Raw genomic sequence first — 22,155 nt, forward strand, 5'->3', positions numbered from 1 at the left:
GTTACCAAGATGTACACATGTGACCATAAGTGGGCGTGGCTACGCCCATTTTCCAAAATTTTATAATATTCTTATTTTTCGTCTGAAAATTATTTTAAATGTCAATTTTGAGTGAATTATCTTCAGTAGTTACTAAAATATCGAAGTTTTCGTATTTCTGGAAATTACCGTTATATGGGAAATGGGCGTGGTTACAGTCCGATTTCGCCCATTTTCAATACCAACCTACCTTGGATTAACGGAAACCTACATACCAAATTTCGTTGAGATATTTCAATTTTTGCTCGAGTTGTCGTGCACACGGACGGACGGGCGGACGGGCGGACGGGCGGACGGACGGGCGGACGGACGGACGGACAGACGGACGGACAGACAGACAGGGCTTAATCGATTTCTCTATTCATTCTGAGCCTTTATGTATACATTTGTCTATATCTACCTCGATTCGTTTTGGCTGTTACAAACAACCGTTATGTGAACAAAATTAATATACCCTTGTGCACAAGTGCGCTCGGGTATAAAAATATGTATTCAAAAATATTTGCAAACCACTTACGTTATCCACCGAGGTGATATTGAAGAATCGATCCACCATTCGCGCATGTGAAAATTGAAAACCGACTACACAAGCGGGTGCCTCCTTACCACCATCACGTGGGAATATCGCATGTGAAGCAGTTATCATCAGTTCACTATCCTCCACCGGATCGCTGGCATGTTTGACCATATAAACAAAGCTCTCGGTGCGTTCCTGATGATGCTGCAAAATGGCGCTTTTGTACCAGGTCTCATCAATCGCCGTGGTATGATAGTCGCCAAACTCGCGATCATTTTCCACTTCCACTTCGCCGTAGATGAACTGCCAACGCGTTAAGCCACTCATAGTGGCGACGAAGCGTAAAGTAGCACCAAAACTTTGAATCAAATTGCGTTCTTCCTCGTTGGCGAATTTCCACTGGCCGTAACTGGAGTTTGTAACTTTCGCATCGAAGATGAGCAGATGCACGAGTTCTTTGTTGCAATAGTAGGCATCTTCGTTGAGTGTTATTCGACCACAATTTACTGAAATATGCGAAGTGTGCGAAGAAATACTTTGTAGTTAAGAGTTATTTCATTTATCTGTCCACTCACTTTCTTCATTGTCATCCCGATCAGATTCGTCCTCCTCGTACTGCTCGGACCATTTCCAATCGTCTTGCATCATTTTGGCAAGAAAGTGACGCAATTCCTCTTCCGGTGTTTTGAACTCGTGCCCCTCCAGGTAGTGATACTTGCAAAAAACCCTAAACAGAGAAAGTTTTACCTTACAACTTACATATGAATACATTTTTTTTTAACTCAACTTACCAACTAGGATGCACCTTCCAGTTGTCCCCCGCAAAGTAGTCCGAAATATTAACTTTCATATGCTTGTTCTTCAACACTTCCTCGCCTACCTTAATCCATGTCTTACCATACTCACTCGGCAGTACGATGCCCAGCGAAAATGGTGTGTTCGGCAGCGGTGCAAAGAAGTAATCCTGCTTCTCTTCAGACACTCGACGCATATTGTCATAATGAAACTTGACGCTTATGTCCTTAAATTCACCGGATTGGTATTGCACCATAGCGTTACGCAGTAGAAGTATAGACTCGCCCGCCTGACGTGGCTCTAAGTCTTCGTACAGATGTTCCACTTCGGTGAAATCTATGCTGTTGTAATTTGGATTGAACTTGCCGGTTTTCTAGAGAATATTGGTTAATAAGTGAGGCTTTCTTTATCGGAAGACGAGGATTTAACTTACCGAAATCGGACGTAAGTCGGGATGGAGTAGCATGTAACCATTGTTGGAGACCACAAATGAATAACCATTTACGCCCAACTGTAATGAACAGAATAATTACCGCGTTAATAGCGTCGGTCCCTTGCCAGAACAATAACTCGAACACTTTTTCTAAGAAAATCCCGTATAATAACGGATAATCCTTGTATTTAGCAGGGATATATCTAACTTTCAGTACAAGCTTCATTTCAACTAAGACGCGGGGTCTGTCTAAAAGTATCCGCTAAAGAAAAGGAACTTTAAAACTTGTCCAAGGTTTAGCGAGTTATTCGGATATAAGGATTTTAGCATTGACATGTTTTTGTTTTGTTCCTTGCCTCGGGCTGGGGTCTGATGGGATAATCGTTAAAAAGATTACGATACCCAACAATGGCTCAGATGAATAGCTTCAATATTCACAATCTTGTGTGTGAAGTACTAGTTATAGGGCTCGGAGTTCAGTGAAGCGTTAGGAATGTTAAACCATAAGTAGATGGAATTTTATGGGCAGGCTATCAAGAGAAGGCCAATTCTGATATCCGCGAATTGTCAAAGTTAGATATAAAGTACAGTCCTAGATGGTGGTTTTTCACAGCACAGCCATGATAGCGACAAGTTCCAAAGTTCCAAAACAGAGTAGAGAAAGCATCCCAGAATTTGATGTCGAAACGGAGAAAGTTCTGAACTATGTAGGACTATCAGGGTGGGCTACCCAAAGCACGGTCAGAATAGGCAGATCGTAGAGTATGGAGCTTTTTATGATCCTATAACGGATATCAATAGTAAGATCAAATTCGACTTTGGAGCAAATATTTTTTAAAAGATCTGTCCAGGGCGCCTCATTCTGAGCAAGCACCACTGTTATATTTACTCAGTATCAGTTTATACTTCTCTACCGACATTTATCAGCAGTGCTACTTACTTGCGTTTCTTGGGGTTTTTAAGTATTGAGAGCTTATTGGGCTTAAGAAAAGACTTTGAAAAAGATATTTCAGGTTTCCTATTACCTTATAAGGCAGCGTCAATTTGTCGATATCCTCCACCGGCACATCCGTGCCTGCTACTCCCAGCAAACGTGCGCGCCTCGTGGAGTTTTCTTCACGATAAGAACGATCAAAGGCCGGCACGCCCACAGCGATCATAAGACGTGTGCCAGTATCGTTTTCGCGCGGTTCGTACTGCAATTAAAAATCAGAGATCAACAAATTAGAGATCAACTTGCATGCGCTTTCTAAAGCCCTCCTACCGTTCGATCCGTAAACGAGTGCGTCCATGTCGGTGGGTGTTCCTCATTTTGCAGCACCAGCGGCGTAGCTATCACATCTACATACTTCAGCACCTCCTCGTGCACCTCATCCAGTGTTTGTACATGCGAATAGTAGCCGCGATTCAGGCATGCCATCCATTGTATCTCACGCACTTTGGTCACCTCCTTCCCCAGCAGATAGGTGAAGATGCGTATATTCATATTCATTGTGCCATTCTCGCCATCGCCCCAGTTGTATTTTTCAAAAATTTCGGTGGTATTGCCAGCAACGCCATCGGTGACGACCATGATGGCTTGATTGCAGGTGGAGGTTTCGTTGCAGCGGCGTTGAATGTAGTACTACGTTTGTCAGAGTTAAATTAGAAATTATTTTTGCTTGCACACGACTTCATCGCGCTTACCTTTTTCAACAGTTGAAAAGCTTTCTCATACGCCAGTGATAGATTCGCATAACCCTCCGGTTCTATGTCCTCAATAGCATCATTAAATACGTTGATATTCTCTGGCGTCGCTTGTACCAGGGCATCTTTGAAGCACGGAATTATGTCATCGACGGTTGCTGAGTAGTTGAAAATCGTAAAAAAATCATTATTCGAGAAAGTATCCAAAATGCTGCGTATCGTAAATTTGGCAACATGATTGCGGAAACCGGTCATCGAGCCAGAATTGTCCAATAGTATGACAATATCCTTGGAGCAGGTGGCAGTTTCAATATACCACGAACGTTTGCGGCAATCATAGGTGTCGGCATTTTCACGATTGCCAATCTTCTGCCATTGTAGGCCGGGGTAGTGCCGCAATATGCCAGTATCGGAGCCGAAATATTGCCACGACAACGCTGGATCCGATTGATAGTTTTGCCTGAAGACCTCATCCAGCGTTTCAGACCACATAATTGTTTTGAGCACATCGCGGCCTGCAGGTAGAGTGGAAAATGAAAAATGAGTTCTTCAATTGAAAGCTTAAGCTCCAAATGCAACTTACTGCCATCAAATATATTCGAGGGTACATGGACGGAACTATGCTCTGTATCCACAGATATATTATAAAAGTGCGTATCTGGATTCAGTGTGAAATTCAAGTACCACCGATCGTACATTTCCATACTTTCTACCAAATCTTCTGCTCGCTTGCCTTCAAACATCGAAAACTTGCTGGAGTAGTATTGAAAGGTCTGCTCCGCTGCTGTGTAATTAAATTCGAATTCTTCGTTGACCGCTTCGGCTTTCTGTTGAATACAACGTACAGCGTCCATTTTACGTGACAACATACGCCCCACGTTCGCTGTGATGGACTTAATGAGTTCGGTGCCATTTTTTAACTCGACGCGGGCATTGTATTCCTTGTATTTCTGTGGGAAAAAATTTTTCGAAATGACAAAGAGGCAATTGAAGTCTGCTTTTGTTACTCAGTGTTGTTTCGTACTTACAGCCTTAATCTCCTGAGATTTGGTCATACGCTGCGCTAATTCCCACAACTCATCACCAAACTGCATTGCCCATTTTCCGACGCTAGAAAAAGGTTTGTGTTAAATGAGTTAAGTAGTATGTTAAAGAACATTTATGAAAAGTAATAGTAATTATAACATGGTCACAATTGTTATTGGGGGCTAGCTAATTTAACCTTAACTTGATATCTTGAAACTGAAGTAAGACATACATACATACATATGTATATCTGGGTTTAAAAGTCAAGTTCACTAATAAATGTAATGATCAAATCAAAAACTAAGCGTCTTACACTTACAATTGGGCATTATTATTGGGAATCTTCTGAAGAGAAATGGGGTTTTCCGATCGAAAAATATTGATTTTCAAGAATTCTATACCATTTCTACGAAAAATGTTTTTTTCCCCATATGAAACACATGCAAAACTTTGAGCGCTTTGAGCGACCTCTAAATATTTTTTGATTTCAAAATAAATAAAATTATAGTTTAAAAAACTAAAACCTCCCTATTATAATTGCCAATCAATTCAATTCAATTGTAACTTGAGAATAGAAATCGCTGCATCTTTTAGGCGCATCAATATTACATAGTTACATCCCGAGCTAATTAAAGGAAGGTAAAAATTAGGGGTATATTTTTGTCGGTATAGAACAGAGGTTCCCAAACTTTTTTTCTCGTAGACCCCTTTCAAAAATTTACTGGTTTCGGTGGACCCCCTGCTGATACATTTCTAAATATTCCCAAAGCTTGTAAGAAAATTAAATTTGAAAATTAGATCTAACAATGTAAATTTGCATCGCGGGTGAATACAAAAACTAAACTCAGAGTAGCCAAAATAAAAGTAAAATATTTTCTTGGGTTCTATTTATAAAAAAAAATGTAGGTTTTAAAAAATAGAGCTCGTAAATACATCAAAATGCTCTCTCGCTCGGAAGAGTTATATTTTTTAAGAGCACTGCGAGCGCTAGCGTTATTTACATTATCTTCCCCATAAACTCATAAAATATTCGGCTCACTCATGACTTTGCATGTGGAGTATATGTAAAATAGTTTATTTGTGTTAGCAAGTTGTCTGTAGTGTCGTCTGCTCAGTCAGAGCAAAAAATTAGATAGATCTTGGTAGATTGAAGGCAACATGAGTTTTGCCCACCTGCATCCCCTCGATGCCTCTCAGTCATTTGTGAGCGAAGTATCCACCCACTTTCTGATGGTGGCTTCGATGGTCGAAGGTCCGGAGTGCTAAAACTGGTTGTGGACCGAGGAATGTCTGGTCTGAGCCAACTCTGGCCAAATGATCAAATGTCTCATAACCAGATACTCCAGAGTGACCTGGTACCCAGAGTAAAACAACCTCGTTATGTTCACCATCATATTTTAGTCGAGACTTGCATTGCTGGTCAATGCCTTAAGTGCAGCTTGTTTGTCACTGCAGTCACGTAACCTCCTTTCCCTCCGCCTATGTTCCACCACGTAGTCCATGGCTTTGAGTATTGCAATTACCGCAGCCTGGAAGACCGAAGCATATACCCCTACAGAAAAGTGAAGCTTATCTCAATTAACCTCGAAAAAGAGCCCAGTGTCAGTTTTGGGATCAACTTGTCAAATAACGTTAAATTACAGGCATTTAACGGTAATTTATTTTACATGCAAATATAGGTTCAAGTATTTTTTATGACGTGTGAAGTAAAGTGTTTTGTGATATAATATTACTTTTCATTTTGTGAGTTTGGTGCAATGTCTAACAAAAAAATTGCATGTACTATTAAAAAAAAAAAAAAAAACACAAGATGTAAAGTTATACCTTGGTTTTATTAATGCAATATATACATATACATAAATACTTATTTCTTGCTTACAATGTTGATAAAATGAAGGATGTAATTAAGTAACTTAACAACTTATTCAGAATTTTTGTGGTAATAATTTAAATTGCAAATTCAATTTTGCGCTTTACTTTTGCGTGAAAATTTCTTTCTACAACAGTGTAGCTTATTAAATTTACTATCTTTTACGTAAAAGATATTTTCCAACCGGATTAGTAGTTTAGGAGTTAATCAGTGATTCATCGACAATTTTGCGAAGTTAAAACAAAGAAAAAAAATATTCAAAGTTAAAAAAAATATCAATCTGAAAGAACCTGTTAACTTTTGGATTCTGGCACGTCAGAGCATGATCTTTCACAAATACAATAAGGCCCTATTCATCTAAATTGAATAATAAATGGTAATTTACTATACCAAATGCTAAAATATGAGTCTTATGCCGGTCGCATTGCGCGTTTTTTTTATTTTTATTTTGACGTGGTCTAATGTATACACACACATATATGTATGTATGTAGGTATGAAATTTATGAGAAAAACCAAAAAAAAAAATTATTGTACTTGTTTGTTTTTGAACTCTAATTTCACGACTTTAAATCGATGTAAAAAGGAAATGGTAACCAACTTTTACGTTGGTATTTATTCATATTTTGACCTCTTTTAATGAATGCAATTGGTCTCATTCCCATCACTTTTTGAGTGTTGCACTCTATTATTCATAGATTTATCGATATCTTTACTGATTTAGTAATTGATAGGGATACTGATTTTGCGATAATTTATCGGTACTCTTACCCATAAATGTATACATATGTAAATATATATTTTTTCAGATAAATATTCATCTGCACGTTCTCAAATGTTATTTCAATAATTCTGTATAAAATTATCGATACATTTACCTATACATATCGATAACAGTGATAACGTTGACAAATTATAACTATCGATGTTGATGTAAGTCGCTATAATTTTTGCTATAACTATCGATATTAAGTAGTATGTATTTTTGATTTCTTTATCGATATTTTACGAAAAATACAAAAGTTTCGCTGTTAAGTAAAATGCCTTGCCTCAACTTTACTAACAATGCCACAGTGTTGATGATAGGGATGTCAGTGGCAAAAATACATCGATGTTTTTCTTTGATTCGATGCATCGATTTGCATAGGATTTTTCAGATAATGTCTCACAACAAAATATGTTATTAGCAAAATTGTAGAAAATTTGAAATAAATTACTGCAACTGAGCTAATTTTGTTTCTAGCGAAACTTCTCGCAGCCATTTAAGTTTTTTGGCCAAAGTCATTTCTTTTTTTTTTTGAACAATTGAAAAACTGAAATGACGGTTCAATGTACCGTAGATGTCAGTTTTCAAAAAACATCGATACATCGACTATTTATACATCGAGTGGAAAATTTTCAATGCATCGAAGCAAAACATCGATATTTTCGATGCATCGATGTTTTTCCGACATCCCTAGTTGATGATAGGGAATTTAGATGATTCGACTTTCACAAGCGATTAGTTGAATCAAAAGTTGAACGAAATTAGGCAGCCGACCAACTTCATTGAAAGCGATTAGTTGAAAGGCCGCTTACACCAGCCGATTGTTGCTTTCAACTAAAAGTTGCCTGAAAAATCGCCTCATGAAATTCCCTATCAAATTAAATTTCATAAGCACAGCAGTTAGTGTCAAAAATCTATTAATTAAATAAGCGGCACCGTCATTTGACAACGTCATTATTCCCGCTATGCGATGTGACGACTTCAAACAGTGTTGACAACACAATTGCCGCTTAGCGAAGGAAAGAGGTGCCCAGCGTTCATATGTGGTCCAACACTAAAACCTATGTGCCTCATGGGTGTATACAAATGTACATATGTACATATATGAAGTCATGTCTGTATATACATATATGTACATATATATTTCAGAAAGCCGTTTGTTCTTTGGTGTGCATGCAACAACACCCACGCACAAAGGAGGCGTACATGTAGACACGTCTGCCACAAAAGCCGCGGGCAAACAAACGCACGCCAAGTAGGCAGTAAGCCAGCAAGCCAGCAAGCCAGCAAATCAGCAAGTAGTCGGTAATGTGGCAAACGAAAATAGCAGCCTGCGGTGTGCGCTGGCATGTCATAAGCAAACAGTAACTGAAAATACAAATGCAAATGCATACATACATATGAATGTACATATGTATGTATATACATACATAAATAGTATATGTATGTATATCTATGCATCTGCATGCGTATGAAATCGTGAATGCAATAAAAGAAAATGTACAAAAAAAAAAAAAAACAACAATAATAATTAAGAACAAATATGTATGTATGTGTCTTAGGAAATTTCGCTCTGTCGTCGTCATGTGGGCCTGCCGGACCTTGGTGGTAGTTCAGCAGGCTTTTTGGTGGGGAAGCGGAATTAGCTAGGCACTGAATGACAGCCGCCTGCTCACAACCAACAGCTGATATTTGTTTACAAACAAAAAATTGCTGATAACAAAAACGGCGATAAAAAAAGGGCGTATAAAAATTTGATGCAAATGTTTCTGAAGTGAGCGAAAATTAGAATTTGTTTGTTTAGAGAAAAAGAAGGAGAGCAAGAGATAAAATAGACGCAGAAGCGGAGGAGCGAAAGAAATTGCGTTGAAGATGGAGATGTTGAGAAATTGCACGAAGTGCTTGAGCGCGACATATTGGAAATCAACAAGTGTGCTGTGATTCGCTCATTTTTGCATGCTCTATGACATTTATATGCTCTTTTATCGCGCTTTCCGCTTTTTGACTAGATTCGCTACTTTGTGCTCCTTGCTCTCTGCAGCTCACAATCAATGCTCTTTAAGAGTGTCGGGTGTATGGCCGCACTGCATGGCGTATGCGCAACATTATTTTGACATTTTTAGTTTTCATTCCAAGAATTTATCGCGATTCGCTTCTGCTTAGTATTGTTTTTCACAAACAAGTAATTTCAATAAACATGTATGTATGTATGTATGTATGTAAATATTTTTACTGCTATATATGTATGTATTTATGCATGCATATATGTATGTATGTACATTAGGCTGCATCATCAAAAAAAGTTGCGGCTTTTCCGCCGAGATGACAAAATGTATTAACATTTTAAGACGTCCACCAAAATATTTCGGAAAAATATTAAGATTTAAGCGAGCTGGACCGATTTGAAAATACCTCCAAAAATGGAGATTTTATGAATAAAACTAGTCAGCGTCGTCGAAACAATCACCTGTTTGCTTGTTACCATGCTATTCTTCGATCGAGTCTACTCTGCGTTCAGCACTCTCACTAATTTTGTTATAAATATGCACTTGAGTTCGTAAAATTAGTGCTGGTCGAATTGCATAGGGCTATTAAAAAAATTTCGTGTTAATTTTTCATCAAATGTTTTAGTAGCTATGATCCCAACAGACGTTTTATATGGATGTAATTTTTTTTTTTTTAATTTTTAAGCCAAGGTTTGCTGTGTGCGACGCCAAGCGTCTTTCACACCAATGTTTTTAATTAATTAATTAATTAATTTGTTAAATGGCCCATCAATTCGATTGACCGTGTATGTTCTTGTGGTGTGATTGTACCAGCTGCTGGTGCGACTTCAAAAACTATTTGGAAATTTCTTGCACTATGTATATGAGTCAAAGCCATGTTTGCGGAATATTAAGTTCACGATATTGCAGTTGTGAATTAAAAAAAAAAAAAAAAACAATGTTTAACAAAATGGTAGAAAAATTATGAAATTTCAGCTCTAATCATTTCGATCTTTCATCGACCTCATTTGTAAAGAAATAAATATTTTACCAGCATTATACAAAAATGTTTTTGGTTGGATAAAATATTAGCTTTTTTCCAGTGTTCATTGTTTTTCTATACCATTACTTATTGAAAATGTTTGCGTGTATACTTTTATATGTATATGTAAGTAAAAAATTTTAGCTACCATTTTTTAGCCCTTTTATCCCTTTTTTTTAAAGGATTTTGGCTACCACTAAAAATGATTCGCGGCAACACTGGTAGTCACTATTTTTTATTGGCTACTGCAGCCATAACAATAACATTTTGGCGCTTAGCCTTTTGCTAAGTGTTTGGCTGAGCTTCTGGCTTCTGTTTCAATGTGCCGGTAGATGTTGTTACACAAAAATGAATTTTATGAGAGCATTTTCCATTGAAGGGCGGCCGCTGTTAGAATTTTTTTTCTAATTTAGATGTTACCCGGACCAGGGATTGGACCAGTCTGCCACATTGAAAAAATGGCCGATTATTCTCTTTTTCTGAACCGTTTAATACTTGGAATCCTACTAAATACCTTAGTACTTTAGTATTTAGCACCCGCACTTAAGTATTCAATTTTAGTATATCCTAAATGCCTCTAGTATCACTGGTCTATAGCAAAAATGTTCAATGGATGCCACTATATATATATATATATATCCTTTTATAGAATTGTCCAAAAATCGAGTTAATTTTTTATTTTGAATAAATTATCGTCAGTATTTACTGATTTATCAAAGATTTTGTATTTCCCTTAAATTACCGTTATATGCGATGTAGGCGTGGTTGTGGTCCGATTTCGCCCATTTTCAATACCATACGTCCTACGTTGAAAATAAGTATACGTCTTGGGTTGGCTCTACCTGATAAATGTCCCGATTATTAACAAAACTAGCTTTCATATTTTTCGAAGATTGTTTATCATAAAAAGAAAGAGTTATATTTTTAAAGGAACCAGGAAAAATAAATAAAATCCTCCAGTTCATAGAGGAATATATTTCGCACTTTTTATAAGATATCCCAATGCATGCCAAGCAAATAAACAAACAAAGCCTTCCTAATCTATGTATAAGTGGATGTATGCTCGCTATGTAAGTCAATGAATTTGTTTTCAAGCATTTATGTAGGTAGATGTTGTCATAGTGCGCTATTTTTAGTGTCACTGTTAAATGTTTCTCAAATAAAAGTTTTACTTTTTTTGACACTTTAAGATTTATTTGCAATTAAATGGTTTGACTTCCTCATCTTGACTAGTGCAAATATATTGAATATACTAATGGTGAAATTGCGATAAAAAATACCTTGACGCCTTGACGTTGAGTTTCAGTACTAAGAAGAAATTTCTTGGTCAAAGTAATATTAACGTATTTAATGTGATATTTATTAAAATTTTTCATATAAAGTTATTTTGCGCGATAAAGATTCCTAGAAAGCGAAAATCTATCAATATTGATGTGATTTATTTTTGCAGTTTAAAGAGGTACCTAAATATCATCGCCGCACAAGAACTCGGTTTCAGATAGAATAGGAAAAAATGTAGTGGGCCAGAGTGGACTATTTCTGAATACTTATTGAAAAATTATTGAATACGATTATAACACATTGTGGCATCATAATTCATTTTCCAATACATTTGTGGATCACATTTAATTAAAATTCAATTGAAGCCTATGTAGTGGCAATAGTTACTCATACGCCATGTACCTACTACAAGTAAATTCAATTAGCTTTATTACCAACACCAAGTCAGCCAAGAGTCGAGAGAGCGATTTTGCGTAATGAATTCTGTTGGCTGTTGGCTGCTGCCATATTTTGCAATTGATGATTACACCTCTTTCATTCATTTAAGTGCAAATGGAAATGGTTGTAAATGCACTTGCAGTTAAGCAATATTGCGCCACACCTAGAAAGTTCATGCACACATATGAAAGTATGTATGTATGTACTCATGTGCAGACATGCAAGTAAATAAATTGATATATGTCAAGAGGCACTTTGCTGTAGCCCTTTTCATATGAATAAAGTTTCTTTTTTTCAAAACTATAGGTTCGTACCACTTCGCTTCAAGTCACCTCAATAATGCAATCAATCAATAATGATTATTTACGCTTGAACGAACGAAGTTTGTCAGAGCGTTATGTTTAAGTGCACAGCTAGGAACATGATTTTCTATTTCGTATGGACTTTAGCCCCTTGAAAATGGCATAAGTGAAGGTGTTTTTAAGGTAGTCTGTTACCTAGACCGTTTCGTAGTTAGCGAGGTTTTAAGTATCTTTGAATTTGTAACTTTCATAGCGACCCATTATACAACTTGTTTTACAATTGGTCATGTGCATACATACATACATACATATGTATGTACATTAGGGTGGTACAAAAATACATGTGAAAAAGTATAGTCGGAATTTTTATGCTCTCACCCCCTAGGATTGTTCTATAACGGAAAAAATATACCCCTATTTTTTGTTTTTGTGTTGGAATAAAAAAGCTCTCAAAGTTTTCCATGTATTTTATATGAGGAAAAAACCACTTTTCGTAGAAATGATACAGAATTGTTGAAAAGCAATATAGTTCGTTCGGAAAACTCTGTTTCTCTTCAGCAGATTCCCAATAATAATACCCAATTATTTATTTAACCATTTTTTCATAGAACTATATTTTATAGGTCCTCCAAAAGCCCCGAAATATGCCAGAAAATGAAATGGGGAGATAAATAAAAAATCTTTGGTATTAAAAATCATCAAAAAATATTGATATTCAAGAATTCTATACCATTTCTACGAAAAGTTGTTTTTTTTTCCATGTAAATATGATACATGGAAAACTTTGAGCGCTTTGAGCGACCTCTAAATATTTATTGATTTAAAAAAAGGGGTATATTTTTTCGATATAAAGAAATCCTAGTGGTGTGAGAGCATTAAAATTCCGATATTACTTATTTTGGACCACCCTAATGTACATAAGTTGGACGCCAGGTGTGTTTGCAGTTTCTCCATAAAAGTGAGAGAGTTCTCTTGCTGCTCGAGCTATGATCCTCTTATCGATACCTGCTATCGAATGCGAATACACGACAATGAATCTAAATTAAAACCTGCGAGCAAAGGGGAATACAAATATTTAAGTGAAAATCTATAACGATAACGAAAATATAGCAAAAGTATTACATACGTATGTAGATCGATAAATACATATTGGTAATAATATCGATAAAATTATTGTTATCAAATAATATGTATATCGAAAACTACGTCGACGAAAATGCCGTTTGAGATATTGGTAAATGCGTACTACGGGTATCGATAATTATATATGATAAAATTATTGTTATCAAATAATATGTATATCGAAAACTACGTCGACGAAAATGCCGTTTGAGATATTGGTAAATGCGTACTACGGGTATCGATAAATACCCATAACGGCTTCAGTAAATATTGCGATAAATAAAATAAGATAAAAATCATGATCATTACATTGATTAACTGTCTCGATAATTATGTATATCGATCACTTATTGGTAACCATATCGATAAAGTTTCTAATAAACATATTGACACTGATTTCGATAATTATATTGATGATAGCATCGGGGACGATTATGTATACGAAAGGTTGTGAACTCTAGCCGAAGTTGACAATCGAAAAAAATCAATATAGGAAATATTTCAGCAAAGTAATTTCTTTTGACAATTTTCAATTATGTCTATTAAAAACAGGGACCGCAACAGTTACAACGTTTATTAAAAAAATCGCTCTTTAACAATTATTTTTCGACTTTTATTTAATTACTCCTTAAATAACCGTTATTTCTGACTTTTATTTTATGAATCCAAAATAACAATTATTTTTGATTTTTATCTAAATAATCTGCATATAACAGATGTCTCAGATAACAGTTATCCAAGACTTTTATTTATAAAAGTCATAAATTAAAATCATTGAATGTATCACTTAGTTGTGGAACACTTCCTTCATAGGGAATTTTTCCATTAGGGTTTTCGGTCCTTGGTTAAAAACTCTCCTTTTGAAGATTACAAATACACGCTAAATGCGAACGTTTTCAATCTAATACATTAATCGTTAGAAATTCAGTAAGCTTGTCCAGCACGTATGCTCTTGAATATTGAATTTGTTGAATTTCGCTTTCCTCGTCTACATCACTAGTGTATGTACATAATATGTAAGTGTATGATACATTTCGCAAGCTTAGAGTGAAAAGTTCGCAAGTCCACTTTTTGTGAAAACTCATATTTTGATGTAGCAAGATAAATTAAAAATACATCGTCCCCAAAAAGGACTAAGTTATAGGTTTTATATTTTCTCAGTTATAGTATTCCATAAAATGCAAATTTGCTTAAATAGTCCAAGAAAATCAAAAAAAAACTTCGCTAAGGTCAAAATAATAAGAAACTTTTAATTACTATCGAATCATCCTGATCCTTATGGAATTTAGCTTTGCTTTAAACACAGAAATTGTTGTATTCAAAGTTAAGCAAATTACTTGTAGAAAATGGCTTTAAGAAGATTTTTTCTGCTGAAAAATTTGTAAAAATGGATTTAGTAGTTTTTCATTCTTAGCTAGCGCTATGTATGCATAAACATACTACATTTTGTCATATAAATTTTAAAACACTTTCGGCTGAAGGGGGGTTTGTTTTTGCTATTTTGATCGTTTTTGTTGTTATTGATTTTTTGAGCCAGTTTATTGATGCTAGAGGTCCTTTGCTGTGTCAAAAGTTGCATGCACAAGCACACGAAAACATTTTGTCACGAGCTTACATGCCAATTCATACATACATACATGTACACATACCTACATACATACATATACGCACATCTATGGAACATGCAATGAATGTACGCAAAAAAAGGTGCTGCAAGAGGGTACTTTTGATGGATTTTTGTGTCGTTAAATCTTGTTTTGTGGTCATTGATTCGTTTAGAGTGATAATTTTTTGTGGCTGGGCTGCTGTTCACTTGAGGATGCTGGAAAGCAATTTGTTTTCAAATTTTATTTTCGTCCATAAATTTTTTTGCTGGTAAAAGTGATTTGTTTTGAAATCAGAGCATGGTTAATTGGCATGAGAGTTGTGGAGGGAGGGCAAATAAGATTTATGACCGCAAAAAATCTAGAAGCAAACTATGTTAATTAAAAAAAAATTCAAAACACAACAAACAATTAATATACATATGTACTCACGAAACTATGGGCCAGATATAGAAACTGCGTCTTTAGTTTTTTTCTCTGACGTCAGGATTTTTTAAAAGAATTTCAAAATTTCAATAATATGTTTCATTAAAAAAATTATTTGAAAATTTCAGTGCAATGAAAAATAATAATATGGGTACCATATGAATAAAAAAATTCTGTTGAATTTAAAAAAATTAAGTTTTTTGGTTGGAAAGGTCGAAAAGGTATTGAAAATGTACTTTTAAATTATTTTAGTTTTTAAGCTAATAAAGTTACAAGGGCGAAATTCGTGGATGTGGTGTGGTCGTGTGTATATTAGTCCTTGAAAAAATTTTTTCCAAAAATACATATTGCAGATTTTCAATGAAATCCAAGGATACAATTTTAAAAGGACTATTCCTCCTTATGCACCAAAAATAATTTTCGCTAAAAAACTCTCACGTAGACTGGGTGGTGTGTCTCTCGTAGAGCTGTATTGAGTGTTTACACGTCCCTAGCGAGATTTTGTCTAAGTCTTGCGTTTTTTCTCTACCGTGTACATTCAGCTTTATATAATACCCATATTGTTATGCTACATTGCACTAACTTTTTTAAATAATTTTTTGTATCAATCATATCGTTAAAATTTCAAAGTCTTCTAAGAAAAATCCTGATGTCAGAGGGGAAATCTAAAAACGTAGTTTTACTATTTTTGGCTCGTAGTTTACTTTCCTGTGTGTGTTAAATTGATTGTCACACGGTGTTATCAACAAGGCTGGCAATCTAAGCAAATGCTTGAAATGCTTATTTCGGAAGTTTGGTTGGTTTTTGCATATATGCGACTTACGTGCTAATTTTGACATATTTTAACAAGGAAAAAATAAAAAAAAATAACAAATGTTTTAATAGCCTGTTTTTTGCCAAAAAATCAAGCTACTAACGATGAAGATCGAGATTGTTTGTTGTTCCATCCTTTTGAATGGTCAAAGGAAAAAGTGCAATAATTTGTTTATGAAAGCAGGAAATAATGTTACCCATACGCCATATCGCACATAGCCGTACTCGTACATAGTCGTACATGGCGTATGAGTAACATTTCTATCTGTAGAAAATGACTTGAGTAAAAACAAAAAAAAAAACGGTAAAGGGATCCGTAATCTTCTACCCAAAATTATTATATTATAAAAATTATCGCTACTCATATCGTTCATTATATATTTAGTACACTTACGTGCAGATAATTAGAAACAACTTGTCTTTACAAGTTTCGAAAATTCATTTATTCCTAATAAGTTTTATTTTATTGCAGTGTGAACTATATTTTCGTAAAAGAATACATAAAATTAGTAAATAAAATAAATAAATTGTCAACAAATTGTTTCTAATTATCTGCACGCAGTTGTATGTACATATCGAGTGAAATTATCCCGTTTTTCGAAACTGATTTTTTGATGCAAATTGGTTCACTTTAAACTTTTACCTACATACATATATATGTATGTATGTATGTATGTACGTGTCTGCTTTGTTAACCTTTAAGAAGTAAACATCCAGCTCTTGTGTAGGAAGCAACTTTACCTTTGAATTGGCCAGTCAACTCACTAAGTAAAACATTTACTTTTTGTTCTATTAATCCGCTCATTAGCACATAACTAAAATATATATATATGCCTACACTTGCCTGTATAGTTACTTATATACAGACTTCAATTTTCTATGCAAATGCGCAATGCAAACATTCACCATAAAAATCTTAGTACCATTTTTACAGCTTACGTATATCGATACAAGCATAGTTGCATACATACATACATACATATGTACATAGCTTTACAGCGTTATGTTAATTTAATGAGACTCTCAGAGTAATAAAATTCGCCTTAATACCATTTAATGCCACATAGTTGCATACGCGTTTGTATACATCTATATATTTGAATAAATATGTAGACGATTATATTACTAGGGTTGATTAAATTAGAGAGTGGAACTACGCATTTGAACAACAGACTGCTAGGAGCAGAATTTTCTTAAAGGAATATTTAGTGTCGAATTAGACAGAAATAGTATATGTAAGAATAATTCTATACCGACTTTCTTCTTTGAAGTGACTTTCTATACGTCCCTGCCTTAAAATTGAAGTATGCATAGTACTTAGCATAACTTTACGACACTCACATATTGACAAGTTTTGACGATTTCAAAATCTTTATTTAAAAAAAAATATGCCACCCACCCTAAAGTTAAGAATAAAAGTTCATTATACAATTTGTCACCCCACAGAATACATAGTATGTATTGAACATAATCGTCGTCAATACTGCCAAACCCATTACTGTCATCATCATCATCATCGTCTCTGCACATAATAATATTGGCCACATTGTAAACGGCTTAAACCAAACGCTTAGCTGCTAATCAGCATATTTAGCATGCGACTTGTAGGAGTCCCCAACGTCGCCCCCTACATTTCCTCCATCTCATCAACATAAAATAGATATCAACCATCTTCTTTTCCTTCTGCTATATGTATTTATCAAGACACGCAAGTATTATTCGACTTCTGGCAACACTATTTTTCTATACAGGCTATTTCTAGCGAAATTGGAAAATTAAAAACAAAAAGAAGCTCTTATAATTATACACACCCACATATTTCACATTTGTACAAACATAAGTAGCCTGCTTGAAAAGAAATGACAACTTACAAGTAGAAAAAGGAGGCTATAGAGGCTAGCAAGAAAACCACTATGCAGTGGAAATGAAAACGTGCAATTAATAGCGAATTACTTAGCATAAAAGCATGCCAATTAATACATAGTAGATATGTACGTACATACATGTATGTACATACATATTGTGCGCGTGTAAGTGGCAGGGAGAGCGCGAAGTGATTTGTGAAGAAATATTTCTAGCGAATATTTACAATGTAGATTTTCATAAAAGAAAAAAACAAACCTCGTGAGTATCGAATCGTGTTATAAAGATACTAACCTTGCGTTTACATTCGACAAAACTATAGAGAATTGTTGTGTAAATTTGGCGTCCAGACAGTTATTAAGATAATACATTTTTAAGAAAACGCCGCACAGTGTTTCGACTATATGGTGGCAGGTGGAAAGAAGAATAGTTACCGTGGAACAATTTCGCTGAAACTTGACATCTAAATTAATTTATCTTAGTAATAGGAAATTTTCATTAACATTAAATTTCGCCCGATTTCGATGATATTTACCTTGTACTCTCTCTTTTATTAGACAAACATAAATATCAAAAATATGGGGAAGATTGGGCAACTATAACGGCTTCAATTCGCATGAATTATGGGCCGATCATTTAATGAGAATTTTGGTTAATTTTTGTTTCCTGCTTTCCACTCTCAGTACTCAAAAGATTATACTTATAAACTATTAAGTGTAAATATTGTCCATTCTCCCAATTGTTTAGGGGATTCTACAATTATTCGCAACGGCCTGCTTCCTGTGAATACATATCCTTACTCATCCGCTGTATCTTAGAAAATGGTACCAAAGCGGTTCAGTTCTGCAGCGTTAGATATCGAGCCCTAACCGCCAAAATAACGTAAGCGACATTTTATTCAAAATTTGATTTTTGATGCTGAAATATTCCTAGAGCATCTAGATGCATTTCTGCTTCAAAAATAAAATTTTGAAAAAATTGTCGCTTACGTTATTTTGGCGGTTAGGGCTCGATATCTTCTCCAAAATCAGATTTAAATGTGTTGTTCCTAAATCTTTTTATTTTTCAAATGCCTAGCCTATTATGGATTTGCAAGTTTCAACCCACACTGATAACGACAAATCAGTTCGCTGCCGGAGGGGGGGAGGGGGGGGAGGCTTAAGCCTTTCACACAATACGACCGATAAGACCTTGCAAGCTGTATTAAGAATGCTGATCGCGCAGTAGTCGGCGCATGTGACTGGATCACCCTTTTTTTTTTTTTAAATTGCGCAAAGCACATTTACATTCTAGTCGGTAACTCCTCGCTTCCGTTCTGAAATAACTTAGCTGGCAGACCTTCAGATACTGCAGCTTGGTTGTTTTTCAGCCGCAAAATTGCTATATGTAGGTCGTCACAAATCCGAAATCGAATTTAGCTCCTTCACATGTCAGCTGTAGTAGACGTCGCATAGTGCCACCTTCCTCATTAAAGTGTTCATCCAAGTCCATGCCTTCACATCATAGTGCTTTAAAGGTTCACGGTGGACGTCGTTCAAAGAAGAACGTTTTTCTTAGCCTATTGGTCCTGAGTGAAGCTTGATGACCAACGAGTGCACATTTAACTGAACTAGGATGGGAACAATAGTCGCCACAACAAAGGTTAGGTTAGGTTAGGTTAGGTTGAAGTGGCTGTCAGGCCCAGAGGGCGCCAGCACACTTAGGCCCAATCAGAGGCCATTGTGATACCGTATGGATCCAAAAACCCCTACTCGCCACAACAAAAACTACAACGGAATGTCACTACGTTTCGAATTTTTTATTAGCCGAAATGCATATCGAGACTTGTTCGTGCAATCTTTGCCTTCTTCTTCTTAGGAGGGTACAATAGATCCCTTGGTCGCAGTGCATACCTCTACTTCAATCTTGCCTTCATCTTCTTCTGTTTGGCGGTGTATCAGTCTAGCCGATTTTGGTCGAGTCCAATAAAGCAGGCAGTCATTTTTCTTCCGAGCTAAGTGCAGCCAAGTCCCCTTCTTTACTTAGTCTTTCCATAGCCGTGGAGGAAAAATTATTTCGAGTGGGAAAAATAAAAAAATATGTGTTAACTTCAGACTTATTCCAAAAATTGTCCACAAATTTACAAAACACACTCACAAAACTTATTATTTCCTTAAATGGCACAAATATTCTTCTTTCTAAAGTCAAATATAAACTTAAAATTGGGTAAAAAATAACAGAGCTAAAAATGGTTTAGTGCGGGCAGTCATATAAAAATTGTTTTTTTTTTTTAATAAGTCGAGAATATGCATTCTCAAAATATTTAAAAAAAATCTAAATCAAAAGTTCGAAATTTTTACTAAAGTTTGTCGATTATTTTTAAATTCCTGCTCAAATACCCAAACTTTGATTTATATGGTTTTTGTTAAGTAATATACAAAATTTTTATAAACAAATAATTAAAATTAAAAAAAATATTAAGACAAATGGTCAAATCTTGTCAATATGTGAGTGTCGTCAAGTTATGAAAAGGACTATACATACATTCATAGTATCTACATACATATCCATTGTTTTGATTTCTTATTCTATAAATAATATTGTGCAAGCCTAAAAAGGGGATTTGGATTAAAATAAAAAAAATAAAAACTTTTAAAAAAATTTGATTTAAAATTTAACTCTTTGAAGTAACATATTTTAACCGAAATTTTACGTTTACGAAAGGCGGAAGACTCCGGTTTTACTATATTTCTGGATCCTAGCTGCATCTTTAGAGAACTGTGACTAGGAATGATGTTTTGCTTGTATGTATGTAAACATATGCCCCAACTGCATAGCCTAAAGCCCTATATGCCGTGTAAATGTATATATACATATATTAGGGCGAGTCAATTTGTAAGGGAGTTTTTTCTTTTGACTATGCCCAGAAGGGTTCCAAGTGTAATTCTAAAGAAATTTGCGGAAGAAACTATGGGTCTAAAATCAATTTGGAGTTTGCCAAATTGCGAAAGTAGGTTTCTTAGCATTTTGCTGTAGTGTCGTAAAGTGATTAAATTTTGTATAAAAACATGCTATAACGGGTGTTTTGGTACAAGGAATCTATTTCTGCACTCATCTTTTTCTTAAAAATCTAATCATATCCAGCAGAGGGCGCAACAATGAAAATTTTCACATTTCCATCGAAACCTATTTTCGCAATTTGGCGAACTCTAAATTTATTTTAGACTCTTGGTTTCTTCAGCAAATGTGCTCAGAATTTCACGTAGATTCCTCAAATGCTATACGCGCATAGTAAAAAAAAAAAAAAAAATTGACCCGCCCTAACCTACACATGTAGATACATATCTAAGGCTATGTATCTCCATGGCCAACTTACGCTTCATCCTCGGGAGTGGCCGCAACGCCGCGCAACGTTTGCGGTGTAAACGGTGAAAAACCAATGCAATGGAGTAGCAGGAATGCGGTCACAATGACAGTAAAATGTGTCATCAACTTGTCGCATATGAGCATCTTGGGCATTTTTCTAGCATTTTCCCAGCTATTGCGGGCGCTGCGTGGCGTCGCGGACGGCGCTGCTAAACAAGTTCAAATACACGACACCACTCTTATGCACTTTCTGAACACAAATACTTAACGAGTAAAGAATATGTATTTACTAGCTTCTGTAAAGATTTTCTTTATTTGTATATTATCACTTTTGTCTATATGTAATCTTATTATCTGCTTAGCTGGCACGTACATAGGTATACACAGAGACACGCACTGATGCAATAATATTTATGTTTGTATGTACATAGAACTTATGGCCTCATTAGCCACTTTGGGTTTTGGCTAGACGCAATGTGATTGCCTGCCTATTCGAATTGTCTTGCTGATGCTGCCACTGCCACTGCAACTGCTGCTTCTTCTTTCTCCTATTCGTATTCCTATTTTGTATAATATTTCGGTGACCACAAAACTGGGTGGAGTCGCGAAAATGGAAGTTTTGACGATACGAACGAGCGATTCAAGTAGCAGCTACATTTAAACTTTGACATGCCCAGATTTTTTGAACACTACACACTTGACTATAGGATTTATCGCTGCAATTTTCTTTGCTATTGCACAATTACATTAATTCATTAGATTTTCTACACTAAACAAAAATTCACAATGAAAATTCTCGTTCA

The 22,155-nt window shown here is 35.4% G+C and overlaps 1 protein-coding gene across 1 annotated transcript in view; it reads right to left on the reverse strand.

Annotated features, from left to right (window-relative positions):
• Nucleotides 1-21,505, reverse strand: part of LOC118735879 (voltage-dependent calcium channel subunit alpha-2/delta-3) — a 27,765-nt gene extending 6,260 nt beyond the window's left edge. The window contains exons 1-10 of the mRNA XM_036465887.1: nucleotides 21,363-21,505; nucleotides 4,499-4,580; nucleotides 4,054-4,420; nucleotides 3,471-3,985; nucleotides 3,049-3,408; nucleotides 2,810-2,980; nucleotides 1,785-1,862; nucleotides 1,348-1,724; nucleotides 1,132-1,283; nucleotides 557-1,062 (exon numbers count right to left, since the gene is read on the reverse strand). Coding sequence (XP_036321780.1) covers nucleotides 557-1,062; nucleotides 1,132-1,283; nucleotides 1,348-1,724; nucleotides 1,785-1,862; nucleotides 2,810-2,980; nucleotides 3,049-3,408; nucleotides 3,471-3,985; nucleotides 4,054-4,420; nucleotides 4,499-4,580; nucleotides 21,363-21,505 — 2,751 coding nt within the window. The remainder of the gene's footprint in view (nucleotides 1-556; nucleotides 1,063-1,131; nucleotides 1,284-1,347; nucleotides 1,725-1,784; nucleotides 1,863-2,809; nucleotides 2,981-3,048; nucleotides 3,409-3,470; nucleotides 3,986-4,053; nucleotides 4,421-4,498; nucleotides 4,581-21,362) is intronic.
• Between the last annotated feature and the right edge of the window lie 650 nt (nucleotides 21,506-22,155).

This window comes from Rhagoletis pomonella, unplaced genomic scaffold (genome assembly GCF_013731165.1).
Source record: "Rhagoletis pomonella isolate Grant_MI unplaced genomic scaffold, Rhpom_1.0 Rhpom_scaffold_00003, whole genome shotgun sequence".
Classification (NCBI taxonomy): domain Eukaryota; kingdom Metazoa; phylum Arthropoda; class Insecta; order Diptera; family Tephritidae; genus Rhagoletis; species Rhagoletis pomonella.